This window comes from Porites lutea, chromosome 6 (assembly GCF_958299795.1).
Source record: "Porites lutea chromosome 6, jaPorLute2.1, whole genome shotgun sequence".
In the NCBI taxonomy this organism is placed as follows: Eukaryota; Metazoa; Cnidaria; class Anthozoa; order Scleractinia; family Poritidae; genus Porites; species Porites lutea.
The window spans coordinates 3,761,192-3,778,385 of NC_133206.1; the positions used below are offsets into that span (position 1 = coordinate 3,761,192).

At 38.7% G+C, this 17,194-nt stretch overlaps 2 protein-coding genes across 2 annotated transcripts; both read right to left on the bottom strand.

The window, feature by feature from the left end:
- Positions 1 to 1,238: 1,238 nt before the first annotated feature.
- LOC140941759 (acid-sensing ion channel 1-like) lies at positions 1,239 to 7,366 on the bottom strand. Its single transcript, XM_073390776.1, has 6 exons — positions 6,419 to 7,366; positions 5,613 to 5,760; positions 4,554 to 4,613; positions 2,585 to 2,735; positions 2,353 to 2,444; positions 1,239 to 1,503 (listed from the first exon to the last, which is right to left on the bottom strand). The coding sequence occupies exons 1-6, from the start codon at positions 7,262 to 7,264 to the stop codon at positions 1,346 to 1,348; spliced, it is 1,455 nt and encodes a 484-aa protein (XP_073246877.1). The 5' UTR covers positions 7,265 to 7,366; the 3' UTR covers positions 1,239 to 1,345.
- Positions 7,367 to 8,311: 945 nt separating this feature from the next.
- LOC140941760 (acid-sensing ion channel 1-like) lies at positions 8,312 to 15,774 on the bottom strand. The gene is made up of 6 exons (XM_073390777.1): positions 14,881 to 15,774; positions 12,758 to 12,905; positions 10,925 to 10,984; positions 9,538 to 9,688; positions 9,288 to 9,379; positions 8,312 to 8,558 (listed from the first exon to the last, which is right to left on the bottom strand). Exons 1-6 carry the CDS (start codon positions 15,724 to 15,726, stop codon positions 8,401 to 8,403), a joined length of 1,455 nt encoding a protein of 484 aa, XP_073246878.1. The 5' UTR covers positions 15,727 to 15,774; the 3' UTR covers positions 8,312 to 8,400.
- Between the last annotated feature and the right edge of the window lie 1,420 nt (positions 15,775 to 17,194).

Below are 17,194 nucleotides of genomic sequence, written 5' to 3' on the forward strand. Positions count from 1 at the left end.
CTAAAAAGCAGTTTAGAATTAATTGGTTTCTTTTGAAATTACATGATAGCTAGTGTCTAGAATTCATAACCTCAAAAATAACAGCAGCAACTGATTTAAAAATAAATGAATCAATACTGTTAAATAGGAACAAAATTTTTCATTTTACATCTAAATCGTTAAAAAGGTTATATTTGTTAATGACTTCATCAAAAAAGTTGTTGCGAAGCGTATCATCATCATACAGAGTGCAAATAAAGTGTTTTCACAGGTCGTCACTGGGGCCAATGGAGTTCCAAACCAATGAAACGGCTGCTATGTTATTGTTCCAAACAAAATCCAGTGGGAGCTGAACTCTTTTTTTATGCAAACGATTTATTTACGCTCTATTGATGCCCTTTACACTCATGCTGTTATGTTTATGACCTCATTTATACAGTAAGCAGCTTTTTCGAGAAAAAGGTTGTCGGAAAAAGTGCACCCGACAATCCCGAAAGGCATTGTGGGTGGTTTTGAGTTCACTGTTCTTCAGAGAAATTTGAAAGAACTGGCACGAAAGGCCATGAAAATGTGTTTGCAAGTGCTAATGGAAAGCAACAAAAGTAAGTTCGACCGCTACAGTCGTCAGAAACCGTGTATCGACCAAATCCCATATTACCTTTCGGGATCACGGTCGCGTGCACATTTTCTCCGACAACCTTTCTCGAAAAAGCTGCACGTATGTAACTCACTTAATTCTACGCGTTCTATGATTTGTTGTTGCCTAATGTATAGAGTTAGCCAGGGACAAAAGCAACATATTAAGCTATTGCTTTAGGGCTCCGCTATTTGAAACAGGACACTGATTCAATTCACTGTTACACGGCGATTATTAGAGAAAGAACCAGTCGATAGGGGAACAAGTCAACGACGGAAAAGCAACAGCGATAGGTTAAAAATACAGAAATATTAAGGAATAGAGGGAGAATAGCAGCGCTTCCCGCTTAAAAGCTACAGTGGAGCCTCGATGAAAACAAGTCCTCTGAATAACGAACAATAGGCTTCGCCCCATAAAATATATGGAAAAGACGTCGATGTAACGAAAATATTCAGTTTTTCTATTATATGTCTTGCCAGTTCCCCTTTCTATCGAGATTCCACCGTAATAATGCTGAAAAAAAGATTTTTATTTAAATTAACAATAACTTTCAGGAGAATAGAATAAAATAGCCATTTCTTGCTAATAGACGATCGAAGCAGCGTGCATTAATTAGTTTTTTTTTTGCTGATGACCTTGTTTTGCATGTCACCAAATTGGTTTTTGTCCTCTATTTTAGGTTTGGATAAACGTGCAGCGAACTATTTTTACTTGATCAGAATTGATATCTCATACTTCTCCCGAGTCAGAGTTACACTGCGGTTTGCCCTTAACATGTTTAACTCTGTTCGCTCGGAATGTTAAGAAATTCCAAAGCAAATGAACAAATTCAAACAAAGTCAATAAACTACAGCCCAAGAAGAGACCCATGTTTCCGCCAATGTCACCTTAAACAAAAATATATATTAAAAAATATTTTACAGTAAGATGGGAACTTCAAAAATTCATCAACAAAGTTTTGAAGAATGATTCTTTCCCTTCCCTTATTGTACCCACACAGAATAGTCTCAATAAGAAGCTTCACCACACCACAATTCAACAGCTTGCACACTGTGGCTCAAATCGGTCGACGTTTCCACACAATCATACTTGCTCATACTCACATTCTTCTCGAATTTATAATAAGTGTGGTTCACTCTGATTTTTACTGAAGCGGTCCTTTTATTGGCTATTTTAAAGTCCCGGCGGTACATATTCAAATTTTTATTTTATAGTCAATTTACGCAGGACATCTGGATATATCGGCCAAGTGCTGATAGGGCCACCCTACATGAATAAAGGTTGACTTGACGTGACTTAACAGTTAAAAAAAGATCATGCAACCAGATTCTACGGTCCCTAATCTTTTCAGTAGTGTGAGAAAGATGAAAGTAAACAAGGCCAAATACGGTTGCTAAGAAAATGAATCGATCATGATGACCTGAGACAAGGCTGAATCCAAAGCCAGCTATTTGCGGTACCGCCAGGGTTTCAACCCGAAAGCGACCTCCTATCCGTCCGCTGGACAAAAGGAACGCGACTTCCGGCTCAGAAAGATCTGATTCGCTATATAAGAAATGGAAATGGAAATGAAACGGAAACGGTGGTTCAAAAATTATCCAAAAGCAGTAAATGTTTACGCTGGCGTGTTTCACATACTGGACGTAAGCGACCTCTGCTCTGCGAAGGTTGGATATCATATGAATAGAAAAACCAAGGTTCAATTAACACTTACACATTATAAATTAATTACTAACCTAGTAAGCTGCTCACTTCGTAACTAGGTTTTTCTGTTTGTAACATGTATCCTTGAACTTGAAAGCCGACTTGAAGAAAAACTAAATTTCTCCTGAAAGTAGAGTTCGTACGGATGTGTCACATTGATATATACGTAAATTTTATTCGAGCAAGCATTGGTAAATGAGAATAACCCGAGAAGAGCTGCTGCAATGACGAAAAATAAAGCAGGGAAAAATTGTTTAATTTTACCTCTGATATTCCATGGTCTGATTATAAGCAAATAGGTGTTTCAATATCTTGCCAACGCCATCATCCGGGAATTCAGAGTAAGAAATTTGACTTGTGTATTCAATTTCCTCGCATGCCGCTTCACAATAACAAGTGAAAGGATTCTTTGACTCTAAAAAGAACACAAGTAACCAACACAACAGAATATAGAAAAACCTCCATCAAAAAAGTGGCACTACATCACGGTTTTAAATGCAACTTTACCGATTACGTTAATTTAGTTCGCGCTTAAAGAAAGGCAAATTTTCGCTAGCAAATACGGGTCTACAAAATTGACTCCAACAACGTACCGTAAAATTCCGGAAATACGCCCCTCCAAATATAAGCCCCCCCGGGGGCTTGTACTTGGAAAATTGTCCTCAAATACAAAGTAAAACAAAGCAAAAACTTTAAATTTACTTCCAACTGTAAGGCTAGCCCTATCGATTTTGAAACGCAAATTTCCCTCCGCAGATAAGCCCCTCCGAATATAAGCCCCTCCACAAATAAGCCCCTCAAAAAGGGCCTTTGAAAAATATAAGCCCCGGGAATTATTTTCGGAATTTTACGGCAACTTGCTAAAGTAAGAATTCTATACCACTGATGAAAAGAACACTTGTGAGTACTTTTGAACTTATTGAACGCCAAAACATTTACAACAGCGCTCTAAATCCTGTTGTTTGCATATACAATGAAAATATGTAGCGCGTAAATTGTAAAATAGGTTTATTAGAGGTAGTCTCTAAGAACTGCAAAAGTTACAGCAGTTATTGCTTTTTAAGAGTGACGTTAGGTCTTTTTTCCTAACGTTCTTTTTTAAAGATTCAATATTCGAGGATCCTTTCAATTTATTATCTAGTTTCGACCATAGATGAGTTCCTTGATATCCTAGAGAATGTTTTCCATAGTTAATAGTGTTAAAAGCAGGGATATCAAAATCACTTTGCACGTGCATCACACTTTCTTGTACCTTTCTCTGCCTTTTTTGCACGACCACGACGTGAAAATGCCTAATTTCATGTTTTATAGAGGACGTAAACAAGCAACGACAAAATTTTCTTTCTATTTCTTAACTGGGATAAGAAAAAAAAAATTCAACTCCAGGAGAGTTCGCGTACATTCGACAAAGTAAGCGAGATGGAATAATCGCGATGAAGATTGAAAAGCCGCAAATTCAATTTTTAAGCAACGTTTTACCTGCCGTCGCCTTCCTCGCATCTTAAAGTCCCTAATTTAATTTTTTTCCCTAAGGTCCACATCACGGATATCTTAAGTTAGTTTGATGTTTTATATACATTTATATTCTTTCTTATTTCTAACTTCAGTGATTGTATTAACTTAATTGGGGTGACAACTGACAAAAACGAAAACTCATTTTTTATCTCTTAGATTTCTTTCTTTCTTTGAAATCGAAGTGAATAGTTCTACATATTTACCGAGCCGCACAGTGGCGGTGAATATCGGTGAATATGACGTTTTATAAAATAACTAAAATAGTACTCGTACGCGAGTTCTGATTGGTTAAAAACCTATGGTTTATTGTGCCGGAAGACTCACAGAAAACTTTAAAGTTATTTTATAAAAGCAATAGACCACACTTTCGAAAGTTTGATGTATTGCTTAAATATTCCGAGATGGTGGATCAATCAGATTGTTTAAAGCGCCAGAGGATCACTGAGTGTGTATACATACTAATGACCGTATTCACACTAGAGACGGATTATCCGTCAGAGAAGGCTTATCCGTTGGATAATTCGTGTCAGACAGATAATACGTCTTAGTTTGAAAACGGAACGGTCTGAATGGACAATCCGTCTGACTTTATCCATCTGTTTTTCCGTCGATTGTGAAGGATTTAGAAGATGCATTATCCGTCTCAGACGTATAATCCGTCTCTAGTGTGAAAACGGCCAAAGTGCATTATTAAGAGCGGTACGATTAAAATTCTTACCTTCACTCTGTTCCACACAGTATTGATGTTGAAATGTGCAGATAGGCAAATCTAAAGGGACTGTGGAAGGAAAAGTTATTTCTTTAGTCTAAAACCATTTCCAACCTTCCTGTTTTCCCAAAATTAACAAATCGACAGCAATTTTCCATGGTCTGGATACTGTTATCGATCATGGAAATGACGTCAAAATGTTTGAGTTTTGAACATTCTGACGACATTTCTGTTGTCGATAACATAAAAATTGTTGGAAAATTGTTGTCGATTTGTTTTGTTTTTGTTTTTTACAATAACTTTGACCGATTAATTTGACGTCCAATTCCGTTGAAGTTTCTCGGAAAATTGCGCGAGAGAGAAAGAGAAAAACAAATTGCGCCTTCATCACGTTGTTTCCATGGTCTGTACTCTTATCAACCATAGCTCTTGACCAATCCGGACCCGAGAAATCACTCAGTTATTGTAAAAACAGACATAACTTGAGCCAGTTTAGGCCTTGAATGAATCTTATAGAGGGTAGTTCACTGAAGTACTTTTAATGAAAAGTATTTCAAGCCTTTATCTGAGTGATTTACACCATGGAATCTTACTATTCAAATCATGAAAACTAGTGACAAGTTCTTTGTTATGCTGTAAAAAGTGGTTCTCATTGTATGCATGGAAGAAATTCCTAAAATGTCGCTAAATAAATTAAAGCCTACACTTCTCTACATTTCCTTTGATAATAGTCTACCACGTTTAGCTTCTGAGACTGTGTGTGTGCATGTGAACATTCAAATGAACGTTAACGCGCCGCAAATAACTGACTCTTGTTATACAACCGTTTCTATACTTTACAACTGATGACTTAAACTGTCGAGTTTTTGTACATTGAAACTTGAGCTGGTCATCCGGGAATAGGCGAAAACTGTAAGTACTGACGTAGCCTGTTCCAGGCTCCGAGATAGTCGGGTCCGCTGAATTGAGAAAGCGCAAACACAAAAATAAAACGAGAGGAAACTGGGGCGTGCCTTTTCTTTGGCGTCTTCCCCACTATCTGAAAGCCTGGAACAGGCTAGTACTCACGTGGTATCCCGAGCATTCGGCATCCACACATTTCTGCGGTCATGTTTGCAAGGCACTGGTAGAAGCAGCCGTCCCTTGTGTAACGTTGAATTTTAGGAAGAACACGTTGCGTGCAGTTCGACTTGTATGGTGAGGGAAGACGTTGATACTAGAATAAATATAAAAACATCAGCATTAAAAGATTAATTGTAAACTAGCAGTATTGCAAAGACTCCAAATAAACGTTTCTTGTCTTGTCATATCAAAATCTAGTGATCTGGAGCAAAAAGGGAATTGAAGTGGGTCCTACGGCTTCGCAGTACGCTTCTTGAAAAGCCCTTTCGTGAAAGAGCCCCAAACACCTTTTTAATAACTTGGTGTTTTCTCACCAGAGGGGACGAAGAAACTCAATACTTTGCAGAATTCTTCTTCTTCCTTCCCTCCTTCTTTCCTTCTTTTCTTCCGTTGTTTGTTTCTTTCTGCCCAAAGATTAGGCATAAAATGTCCAAGCCAAGGGAAATACTGCAACCTCGTTCCCAGGTTCTATCTCCTACCCGTCGCTCCGTAGGGACGGGTAGGAGAGAACCCTGGGAACGAGGTTGGGAAAGACAGTTGTTGGTTTATGTCCGACCGTAGATAGAGTCTGGAACTGTGGGAATTTGTACGACAGCTACTGAAAAGCTCTTTTTTCAATGATGCTGTTTATCATTTCCTGTTACAAAACCGTCCAGCAATTTGCATTTTGAGTCTAAAAAAAATAACTTAAAATAACGGAGAAAACGCACTTGCTTTGGTCAAAGGGTTTTGCACGATTTGATAAATATTACCTTTGTAGCGGTCACGCGTACCAAAGTGTGCGAGCCAGGATAGACATTGAATCCTTTGTCTATGTTGATAAACGTATTTTGATCATGAACCATAATTCTTAGCCCGCGTGAAAATTCACTGATCGTGTTGTCATTTGCTTGAACGTCCATCATGACGCTAAGGCCTCCAGAAGATCCCGCTCTTAATGTTCCACGAATATCGGTTTGGTTTTTACCCGAGTTAAATGTGAAGCAACGACCGTTGCTGGAGAGCGAAGGATAAAAGTCTTCTGCAGTACAGTTTTCCTTGCCCTTAAAGCGACAATAATGGAGAAACATATCTCTAAAATCATGTCCGTAGGCTTTGAAAAAATCTTCAGGATTAAAAACAGGTTCCTTTGTTTCATTTAAAGCGCTGATTATACGCTGCCTTATGGCGTCGTTGCAGTTGTCCACAATTTCCGATCCATAAAACTCGTACGCGCACAGTAATCCTTGTCCACAACTCATGTCTTTATTGACCGTTTTTATCTTTTCACACGCCGAAAGATTCAAACCGAGTTGGTAGAAGTCTTCATCGTTTTCAAACATGTCGATTTTCGATTTAACAAATCGATTCAAGTTGCAAATGGTAACAGCAGGAAATTTTCTTTCTCCAAGATTAGGTACAACCTTTTCGAAGTTAGTAGCTACTGGGTTCGATAAATATTTGGCTACACTTCGTCGCACGAAAAATACATAGGAAGTGGTAGCTCCTAAAAGCAAGAGAAGCCATATCACGCGACAAAATCGGGAAGAACTTTCAAATACATGGCGAAAACCATGAACAGTCGTATTTCCCACGAATTCACGCCAAATTGTAGGCATGATGTCCCGCAAATATCGTCGCTATTTTTAAACTTTTAAACTGTCTTTAAGTTAAGGTATCACGATCTTACCCCAATTCTTTAAAATAAATTTTCCATCATAACTAGGAAAAGGTAAATACGATTTGGCACTTCCTTCCACAATGAATAATTAATAAAAGCACACAGCAGAGACAATGAATTATTTAGGGATGAATTAAAGCCAATAGCGATTTCAGGAATTGTCTTTTCAGGTGTAACAGCAAGAAAATTTTTCATTTTGATAGATTTCTTTGTCCCAAAAAGCAGCATTTTTTAAAAGTAAGTTGATTCACAAATTAAAGTGAATGTGTAATCATTAAAGTTTGCACTATAGGAGTAAGCCAAATTCAATAGTTATAAGTAGACATGCTTAAAACTTCCAGTTTTATTGACAGTTCAGCAATAAATGCAAACGTTGTCGTCTTCAAATGAGACAAGAAACTAAGGGTGCAGCTAATTGTACGCACGTACGTACGTGGAAAAATGTCGAAGGTCAATAAAGGCCGAAAAAAATAAAACAAAATAAATGTCACGAGAGGGAAAATAATTAATAGAAGGGAAGTTCCTGGTGATAGACGCGATAACTGAGGAATATAAGTCCTTTTAGTAGCAATACTTGATTCTACAATAAAGCCAAGTTGATTGGTGAACTATGCTTTACTAATACCTGGACTGGTTGAGACAGAAACGTTTTTTCTTTTTTATTACGTGCCAAAAACGAGGCCATTTACAAAATGTTTACTACTTCGGTTATCAGTTTCCTCGGAATGGCTATTCTAATTGGTGTATCTATTAAGATTTTTATGTATTCATTATTTCAAAGCTACTTTTAGTAGATTTACTTAAAAAGGTTTTGTTATATGGATGTCGTTATATGGCTTAAAGGTCTGTTTAAAGGATAAACACTTGATGAAAAGTTGAACCAAAAAGAAACCCCCTTTGCTTGATGGGAATTGTCCAAGCTAAAATAAGTATAGGGCTTGGTAACAAAGGCCCCCTCTTGTTTTCCATTTTTTGCTTCGCCCTCTAATTTCCCGTCTTCTCAGTACTTTTTGTCCCAGCGTTTAGTCAACGATTTTCAGTCAATGCCTTATCAGGAATGGTATTTCATCACATTCACAGTGTTCCCGAGTCAGAGTTACATTGTGGTTTGCCTTTAACATGTTTAACTCTGTTTACTCGGAATGTTAAGAGATTCCAAAGCAAATCTACAAACTCAAACAAAGTCAATAAGCTGCAGCCCAAGAAGAGACCCATGTTGCCACCAATGTCACCTGAAACAGAGCAAAATAAAGCGATTTAAAATAAGTCGGTATCGAACAGTAATCCTTTCTCATCCCCTCCACCCGTACGAACTACTATAATCTCTAATCTTTGCTGGAACACCATGCACAACAGCTAGGAGAATCACGGGCTTAATGTCGGTCTTATCCGCAAAAAAAAAAACAAAAAAAAAACAGTGAAACAAATATCACGCCACCAAGGTCGACGGTCACTACTCTATATGAATAGCATCGTGTATTGTTTACTTCGCCTTTTATACTTGATAGGGAAGTAAGGTAGACAAGGGTCAACTGCTGAAACTCCCCTCCTACGAACTGACCCTAACCCCTAACCCTAACCCTAACCCCTAAACCCTAACCCTATCCTATCCTGACCCTGTCTGTAATGGTCCTTTCTCGAATTAAAAAATTACCCCTGAATAACAACATTAACGATCCATTCATAAACGGTTAGCCTCGACAAAAAAGAAAACATTCACAAATTCCGGCAAGAAGTGTCTGAAATTTGAAAATACACAATAGATAGAGTAATAAACAGGTCTTCTTCTTGCTGGAATATGTGAATATATTTACTTCAGATGGAGGCAAGCCCTGTAGAACTGTGTCTTCACCTCTTTTATTCAGCGGTTATAGTGAACTCGAAACTGGACTATTTGATGATCTTATTTCGCTGTACCACTAGGGTTAAACCCGTCACTTTAATTCATATAAGTTACTAACCTAGTAAGCTGTCCATTTTGTAACTTGGTTTTTCGCTTTGTAAAAAGAATCCTTGATGTTGGAAGCCGACTTGAAGAAAAACTAAATTTCTCCTGAAAGCAGATTTGGTCACAGATTCAAGCATAATCTTTACTGTGCGATAGGTAAGTCAAACAAATAAAACGACTTGTGAGAACAACAGTTCAAAATAGCCCTAAAAGATTTGGGATAACTAAGAAAAGAAAAGTTCGCAAAGGAAAATTGGCTTCACCTCTGATATTCCATACTTCGGTTATAAGCGAATAAGTGTTTTAATATCTTGCTGACGCCATCATCCGGGAATTCGGAGTAAGACACCTGACTTGCGTATTCAGTCTCCTCGCATGCTGCCTTACAGTTACAAGTGAATGGATTCTGTGACCCTGAAAAGAACAAAAGAAAAAACCTACACTACTGCTGTAGTGGGATTTGTTTCACTGAACATTTTTCTTTCTTTATAATACTTCCTTCTCTCTCGTTCTTCCTTCCTTCCTTTCTTCCTCTCAATTTTTCCTTCCATTAATCTTTCATTTATAGGGAGCTTAAGCAACAACGAGAGCGACGGACACGAAAACGTCACTTAAAAGTTAATTTGCGCTGCCTCAAACTATATCGCGCTTATTCCATCTTGTTCAATTCTTCAAATGGTAGCAAATTTTTATGGAGTTGAATTCTAAAAGCTGTATCGATTTTTACAGAGGTTTCAATAAAAGCCGGTCACTGGCGGTCCGTACCGCCGCCTGTTAGTGTAATGCCTCTCCCCGCGATCTGTTCAAATTGTAATCGGACAATTGCACGATGGCGGTTTTGGCGGTTTTTCATTTCGGTTTTGCTTTGTTACTTAAATTTGTCAATCCCGCTGAGGATTAAAGAAAAACAACCTTAATTTGCTCAAGAAAACAGCAAAGTCGAGGATTCTGGTAGTTGAAGTTAAAAAAATGACGTCATCGTGCAATTGTTCTATTGTGAGGTCTAAGATGAATATTAGTGTATTTAAGAGATTTTTCCACAACTTTGAAAGGAACCAGTCTTCGTCAACCGGTAGGAATAATAGCTAATAATAATATTATTTGTTTGGATTGATTACGGGTAAGACTCACTACTACAGCGGATATTATTAACTGTCATGGAGAGATCGAGAGAAGTATTTAAAGTGCACCTTAATGAATCTAAAACAGTATTAGGTTCTTCAAAAAATGTCGTGTTCAGTGGTCAAAAAAAAATTATTGTAAACAGCACTCTTTTTCATGTTCAGAATGCTGAAAATTGCATTTCCGAGCTTCTAGATTTCAAAATTTTTAGCGCACGCGTTAGGTACTGGAGAGGCTGTGGGTTTGAACCGTGGGTTGGTGTGCGCGTGTCAGTGGCTCTTGAGTTTGTCCGGCTATAAAAAGGCAAAGCACTTCACTTTTACAGACCAAATACTTCAATGTTTCCTTCAATTTAGACAAATCTTTACTCCCCGTTTGCTTTGATGCCGCAATCGCACTTCCTATCATCCTATTAGTCATCGACAAGCAAGAATGAGGAAAACCAAGAGAAAAACCGAATATAGTTTATCCGAATGATCACATGATTTTAGTCACGTCCCATATTTAGAATGGCAGACTTAAATTTACCTTCAGTCTGTTCCACGCAGTACTGCTGTTGGAATGTGCAGACAGGCAGATCTAAAGGAACTGTGAAAGGAAAAGTTGTTCTTAGACTAAAACCATTTCCAACCTTCCTTTCTTCCCCAAATATCAACAGATCGACAACAATTAGTTTACATTTATTAGTTTAGTTTTACCATCCTTTTCAACCCCTATTTCCCTAAAACAAAAATGTTTAAATCCAAAGAGTTACTTACGAGTTAAAAACCCCTTCGTACCTTTAATTGCTGGAGGGGTGGCTATGGCTAACAGATTCTTACGCCCTATGCTTAACCCAAAATAAGGTCACTAAAATATAAGTCACAGGGGCGTAGCTAGGGGGTTCCCGGGGTGCCCGTGACCCTCCCCCCCCCTGGTAGGCCTTCTTTTGAGCAAACAACCTACAATATTCAGGTGGCGAAAACGCCATGACAATATCTTGGCCGTAAAAGCCATTGTTGAAAAGCCCACTTTTTTAAAATTTGTTTTCTTGTAAAGTATTTTCGTCAACGGCTCTTGTCTTTAGTTAATATGGGCCTTCATGCCGCGATAATACTACTGAGCCCGCTGATACACGAGGGAGAGCAGCGGTATAAACCATATATAGTCGGCGATCCCCGGATCGTGTCCCTGCTGTGACCCCCCCCCCCCCCCCCCTTTGAAAAATCCTGGCTACGCCCCTGAGTCACGAAAGAGTAGTATTTATTAAAGAAGCACTTCAACATTCACTCTAAAGCCAATGAAATCCTAAATCTACTAAGCTGCCTTTTCCTATGGTAATGTCTATAGAGCTTTACAAAGAGGTTAATTCTAGCTTTTGACTGTGGAGAACATCTGAAAAAGTAGCCAAATGGATGAAAAAAGCTACTACTTTCCTGAGTTAATTTTATGCTGAGCAAGATGACTCTGCATGAGTTTCTGTTGGAGACTGACTTTCTAGGGGCAACACAATTACTAGTAAGCTATTTTTTTCCTTTTCTTTCCTTTTTGTTTAGTTTTGTTTTTTGTTTTTATTTTTTATTGTGACCCATAAGGTTAAAAATTCCAACCTTCTGGAGGCACACCTGAGTTGGGTATTTCAAGCGTGACCGAGAGGTCGAAGACGTTGAACTCGGGAATACCGAAAACAAATTCAGCCGGGGGTTATAAAAAGCAGGGATTGAACTCAGGATCTACGGATTAGTTCCAGCGCGTTAACCGCTCGGCAATACCATAGTTAGAAGCCAGTAAACATCAAAATTGAAAGCAACGGTGCTGTAGGTTATGTTGGAAGCTCCCTGACCATGCACAATCCTTTGTTTTTCGTTCACAAATTGTGACTGAATAAATTAATGCGATGTTGCCATTAGTCAGTAAGGTGAAAATGATAGGAATGTCATCGGACGTTGTGCACGGTCAGGTCCAAAAAGCCTAATAAAAACATATTAAGGAGTCCAACGGGTTTCATAATCATTCCACTTCAATATTTATGGCCGCGATTCCTCCTTAGCGTGCGCAATAAGTCCCAAGGTGTGCTCTCCTCAGCTAGGAATGGTTTAGCCTGCATAGCAAGTGTTTCCGTTTGGTTTCCGAGCAAAGAAAGACCGAAGAATGGGATTTCGGTTTTGGCCGCGCGAGAAATGGAACGAGAGCCAAAAAATTAAAGAGGGGGGAGGAGAGGGAAAGGAAGGAAACAGGGTTTCCTTCCTTTCTTCTCCACCCCCTCCCCGCTCTTTTACTCTCACGGTCTTTGACTCTTGCTCCACGCTCTTTGCTCTGAAACCGCACGGAAATGGTTGCAACGCAGGCTAGGAATGGTTGGAAACTGCTCTGAGTACTCACGTGGTACCCCGATCATTCGACATCCACATATTTTTGCCGTTGTGTTTGCAAGGCACTGGTAAAAGCAGCCGTCCCTGGTGTAACGTGGGATTTGAGGAAGAACACGCTGAGTGCAGTTGGACTTGTAAGGAGAGGGGAGACGTTGATACTACAAAAATATAAACACAATGTTGACACATTGAATGTAAAGCAGCATTACAAAATTACATACTGTATACGTCAAAAAGAGTTACAATTTATAACATAAGTTTAAAAAAAATATTTCTTGAAAGAAAGCTCACAAGGAGGCCCAGTTTCGTCAAGTAAGAAAAACCCTCAAGAAAAGAATTTTGACGACGTGTTTTAAAATGCAAAAATTTGCGGAATTGTTGGTTTGAGGGGGTGGGGTTGCAGGCTTTTATGCACGGATTACTTGAAGATTTATAAAGACACCAGATTGATCTGACATCACAGATGTCAAACGACCTCTCCACCATTTTCACCGAAGGAAAGCAATGGATCATTTGGAAGCCTGTAAGTTACCATTAGTGCAATCAACTTTCATAAATATTTACCATCTTATGCCTTATGAACTCTCGAACCACTTTAGGCTATGCTCACTTTATATCGGATAGCTTTTCTTGCCGACACGAAAAGCTATATATCCCTCCGTGTAGCTTGACAAGCAACGGCTCACAATTGGAACAAGTCGTTAACACACATCGCACGCCACGCTCACGTGCCGGATGACCGACAGATTTGGTGAACTAAATCCCAGTCCTCTCTCCTGAATATCTACTTCGGGTTCCGCTCCTCTTTTATACTTGCTCACTTCCGCTACGGTCCTAACACCTGTTCACATTACACCAAAGAGTGGCACAGAGCCTATCCGATATGTGACTCTCAACTTGCGAGATCAGCCTGGCGCAGCATTGCCCCCTTACAAAAAAACGCGCCGAAATCGGCTTTCTTACGTGTGAACAGAAGCCCTACATATCTGGTATGAATTTCGCGCCGGCGCAAAAGCTTTTTTTTTTATAGTGCGAACATTGCCTTAATCAGGTGCACGAGTGTCACTAAGTTTACAATAATTTCCGTAGTTGATTTGCTTGATTTTATGCCAATAAATCGACCCCTAGCATTTTCTGGTTTCGTGTTTTTTGGCAGCAATTAAATCTTTGTTCTAAAAAATTGGAAAATCGGCGGCAGGTGTCTTTGTTCTTCCCTAATTAAAAGTACTTTTGAGTTGTCCGCCTCCAGCAAGCCTAAAGGCGAAGCTCCCTCTTACGTAGAAGGAGCAATTAAAGACGCTGAAAAATGCTGTGACCGAATAGCCGGAATGCACGCTCGATTTTCGAGTTTTAAGCGTTTAGGTCGTTTAGTAGTTTTTGTTAAGCATGAAGGTGTCTGATTTATTTCTTTTCGCTCCTGAGCTTGCCATGTTGTCAGACAGACGATCAAGCAATTTCTTTGTTGTGACAAAACATGTTGTAGGAAATAGTTTGACTTAGATCAAACATGCAAAACCCATTTAATTCAGAGATAATTAAAAGAGACGGCTTATCTGTCAAACATGCTCTTCTAGCACTATGTTCGGCTAAAATGTTGGATCTTTTAGCTCGGGCTTAATGAATAGAACATCACTCTGGCGCATAGGCAAATATTCTTCGTTTAGAGAATGAGGACCACTTTTTTTAATCTACAAACGATGAAGCAAAATAGCTAACAGTCTTCCCATGCGAAAAAAACAATGCCCATTTCCTGATCACTGATCACTGAGCTTTTATATGATAACTGACAACTCTAATACTGAGTGGGGCATTTTAAGGACAATTGCATGGCGGAAAAAAATTCCTGATCAGTCACTCAAAACTAACTGTAAAGCATCGCGCGCTTCTCGTCCTTCTCTGTACGACAGTATAGGTTGATTCTATTTGTGAATGGATAAAAACTACAATGTAAAACAGGAGGATTGTTATTATGCTATTTTATACTCAGTAAAACGATTTTCCTGAATTTTCAGTTTGATAAGAAGTGCTTTCTAGGGCTGATGTATATTTTTTATGCCAAAAAGCCTTTCTGAGTTTTGAATTTCAAAAAATAATCACTGACAGGCTATATTTTCCAGCAAAGATTAACATTACCTTTGTAACAGTCAAGCCAACCAATGTGTGTGAGCCTGGGTAGACATTGAATCCTTTGTCTATGTTGATAAACGTATTTTGGTCATGAACTATAACTCTTAGCCCGCGTGAAAATTCACTGATCGTGTTTTCATTTGTTTGAACATCCATCATAACACTGAGACCTCCGGAAGATCCCGTCTTCATTGTACGTCGAATCCTTGTTTGATTTTTACCCGAGTTAAATGTAAAACAACGACCGTTACTGGAAAGCGTTGGGTAAAAATCGTCTGCAGTGCAGTTTTCCTTGCCCTTAAAGCGACAATAATGGAGAAACATATCTCTGAAATCATGGCCGTAGGCTTCGAAAAATTCTTCAGGATTGAAAATAGGTACCTCTGTTTCATTTAAAACGCTGACAATACGCTTCTTTATGGTCTCGTTGCAGTTGTCAGCAATTTGTGATCCAAACAACTCGTACGCACACAGTAATCCTTGTCCACAACTCATGTCTTCATTGACCGTTTTTATGTTTTCACACGCTGATAGATTCAAACTCAGTTTGTAGAAGTCTTTATCGTTTTCAAACATGTTGATTTTCGATTTAACAAATCGATTCAAGTTGCAAATGGTAACAGCAGGAAATTTTACTTCCCCGAGCTTAGGTATAACCTCCTCGAAGCTAGTAGTTACTGGATTGGAAAAGTATTTGGTCACACTTTCCTGCACCAAAATTATGTAGGTGGTGGTAGCTCCCAAGAGCAGGAGAAGCCAGATCACTCTAAAAAACCGTGAAGAACTTTCAAATACATGGCGAAAACCATGAACAGTTGTGTATCCCACGAATTCACGCCAAATTGTAGGCATGATGTACGGTAACTATCGATGCTGTTTTCAGAATTTTCTTCTTTTTGCGTCGTCTCCCTCGTTTGAGCTTACCCTTATTATTATCACAGTTACATTTTTTTTTTAAATAAATTTTCTATCATAACCAGAAAAATGCATAATCTGATATTTTGGCGCTGCCTTCCATAATAATGATAAAAGTAAACAAAGGCCCTCAGCAGGGAAAATGAATTATTTAGATGGGGATAAAGCCGTCAGCATTTAAGCAATTGCCTTTTCCCGGTTACCAGTGATAAAAAGTTTGCATTTTGATTTCTTTGTCACAAATGCCTAATAATTTTTTTTCATGTCCTTCAAAAAGAAAATACCAGGTCACTCTTTTTACAGGTTTGAGTGGCAAAAAGTAAGTTCATTCACAATAGTGAAATTAATTAAATTTTCAAAGATTGCACTATTGAAATAAGCCCAATTTAATTACTGGTAGATAAGCTGGACTTCCAGTTTTGTTGATAATTCAGTGTTAAATGCTAACGTTATGAAATTCAAATGACGCAGAAAACAGATGAAATATGCAGGTTGTTTCCAAAATATTATATTGCCCACTGACATTTGCGCAATGACTTTTTGATAATATACAATTTTTATCAGGGTGTTGCAAGGATAAAAAACAAACACAAAAGTTACGGCAATTAGAAAAAGTACTTGTTATTTCAAATAACACAGTATTTTGATTTAGTTCACTGTTGCTAGAGCGGTTTTCACTTGACTGTCGAAAGTAATTGAGGAATTGGTTTGGTTTTGGTTTTACTACGCCCTTTGGTTGGCTAGTGTATTTACTTTGGTTTTGGTTTTACGACAGTCAAGTGAAAACCGCTCTATAGATAAATGGCAAACGTGCTTAATGAGGGGTTGGCCAAATCACATACCAGATCGATGACAAGAGGTAAGCCTCTCTATGAGTACCTGCGGACGTCATTTTCGTCGCCCGTTTTTCATCAAATGCTATGGTCGGTTTTTCAACGAAATTGTTGATATCAAGAATTGTTTTGCGTGATAACGCTACACGCGAGCTCGAACAACCACGACGATGACAACGACAGAAACTAGAAAATAAAAAACCCAACAGGTTTAGGCCCTGTCCATCTTTCGTTTCGCCTCTAGTTAGCCTCCTAGTGATACAAACCAAAATAGCGGAGGGGCCGCGAGTTCCAAAACAAAGTGAAAGAACGAAACAAATTTCACAGCAAACTTATGATCACCCAGTTTATAGAGAAATTTCATTTACGAATGGACAAATTAACAAGATGAAGAAAGAGGAAGTCAAACTTTGCCTTGCTGAAAGGGGTTTGGACTCAAGGGGAGTGAAGGAAGTTCTGCAGAAACGACTAAAAAACCACATCAAGAAAGAGAAACTGATACAAACAAAGAGGCCTCCACGACGGGAAGAGACCTTGATAAATGTTACAAGGTATCGATAGAGAAACAGTCT